Source organism: Etheostoma spectabile, chromosome 19, assembly GCF_008692095.1.
Source record: "Etheostoma spectabile isolate EspeVRDwgs_2016 chromosome 19, UIUC_Espe_1.0, whole genome shotgun sequence".
NCBI classification, from domain to species: Eukaryota; Metazoa; Chordata; class Actinopteri; order Perciformes; family Percidae; genus Etheostoma; species Etheostoma spectabile.
The window spans coordinates 12,403,543-12,403,971 of NC_045751.1; the positions used below are offsets into that span (position 1 = coordinate 12,403,543).

General features: G+C 45.0%; 1 protein-coding gene across 3 annotated transcripts in view; it reads right to left on the bottom strand.

Annotated features, from left to right (window-relative positions):
* The window catches only part of capn1 (calpain 1), a 28,330-nt gene that overhangs the window by 21,574 nt on the left and 6,327 nt on the right, over positions 1-429 (bottom strand). For 2 of the 3 annotated variants that reach the window (XM_032544024.1, XM_032544026.1), the window contains one exon: positions 316-429. This exon is cut by the window's right edge and continues 1 nt beyond it. In XM_032544024.1, coding sequence (XP_032399915.1) covers positions 316-429 — 114 coding nt within the window. The remainder of the gene's footprint in view (positions 1-315) is intronic. The other variant, XM_032544025.1, reaches the window with a different exon arrangement.

Here is a 429-nt window from a genome sequence, read left to right on the forward strand (position 1 = left end):
AAATATATTTGTTTGTGTTGCAGCGAATTGTCAGTTCCGTTTCATACGTATGCCCCCACTGCTAAAGAAAATCCTAGAGAAAACACTGAAACTGTTTGGAAAAACACTTTTGAGATTGCTTAAATGGTCAGGAAATAAAATGTCATTCCCATAGAGACATGATAACGGTAACACGTCGATTCAGTCTGCAAGTCTTGAGTTTAGCCTGTGAGGTCTTTAGCTGGCCAGCTGCTAGAGAAGAGTAGCCAGTGTGGAGTGCTGGCTGTGTTCTAGCCTTAGACATGTGTTAATTGCAGGGAGTGAAGCTGCTGTTACCTGGAAGTGAAAGATGCCGGCATATTCCTGCTGGAAACTCTGTCCGTGTGGAACCACTCTGTGGAGAAGATTGTCGTTTAAGGTCAGCGAAGCAATGGCTGCCAGCAGCCAGCA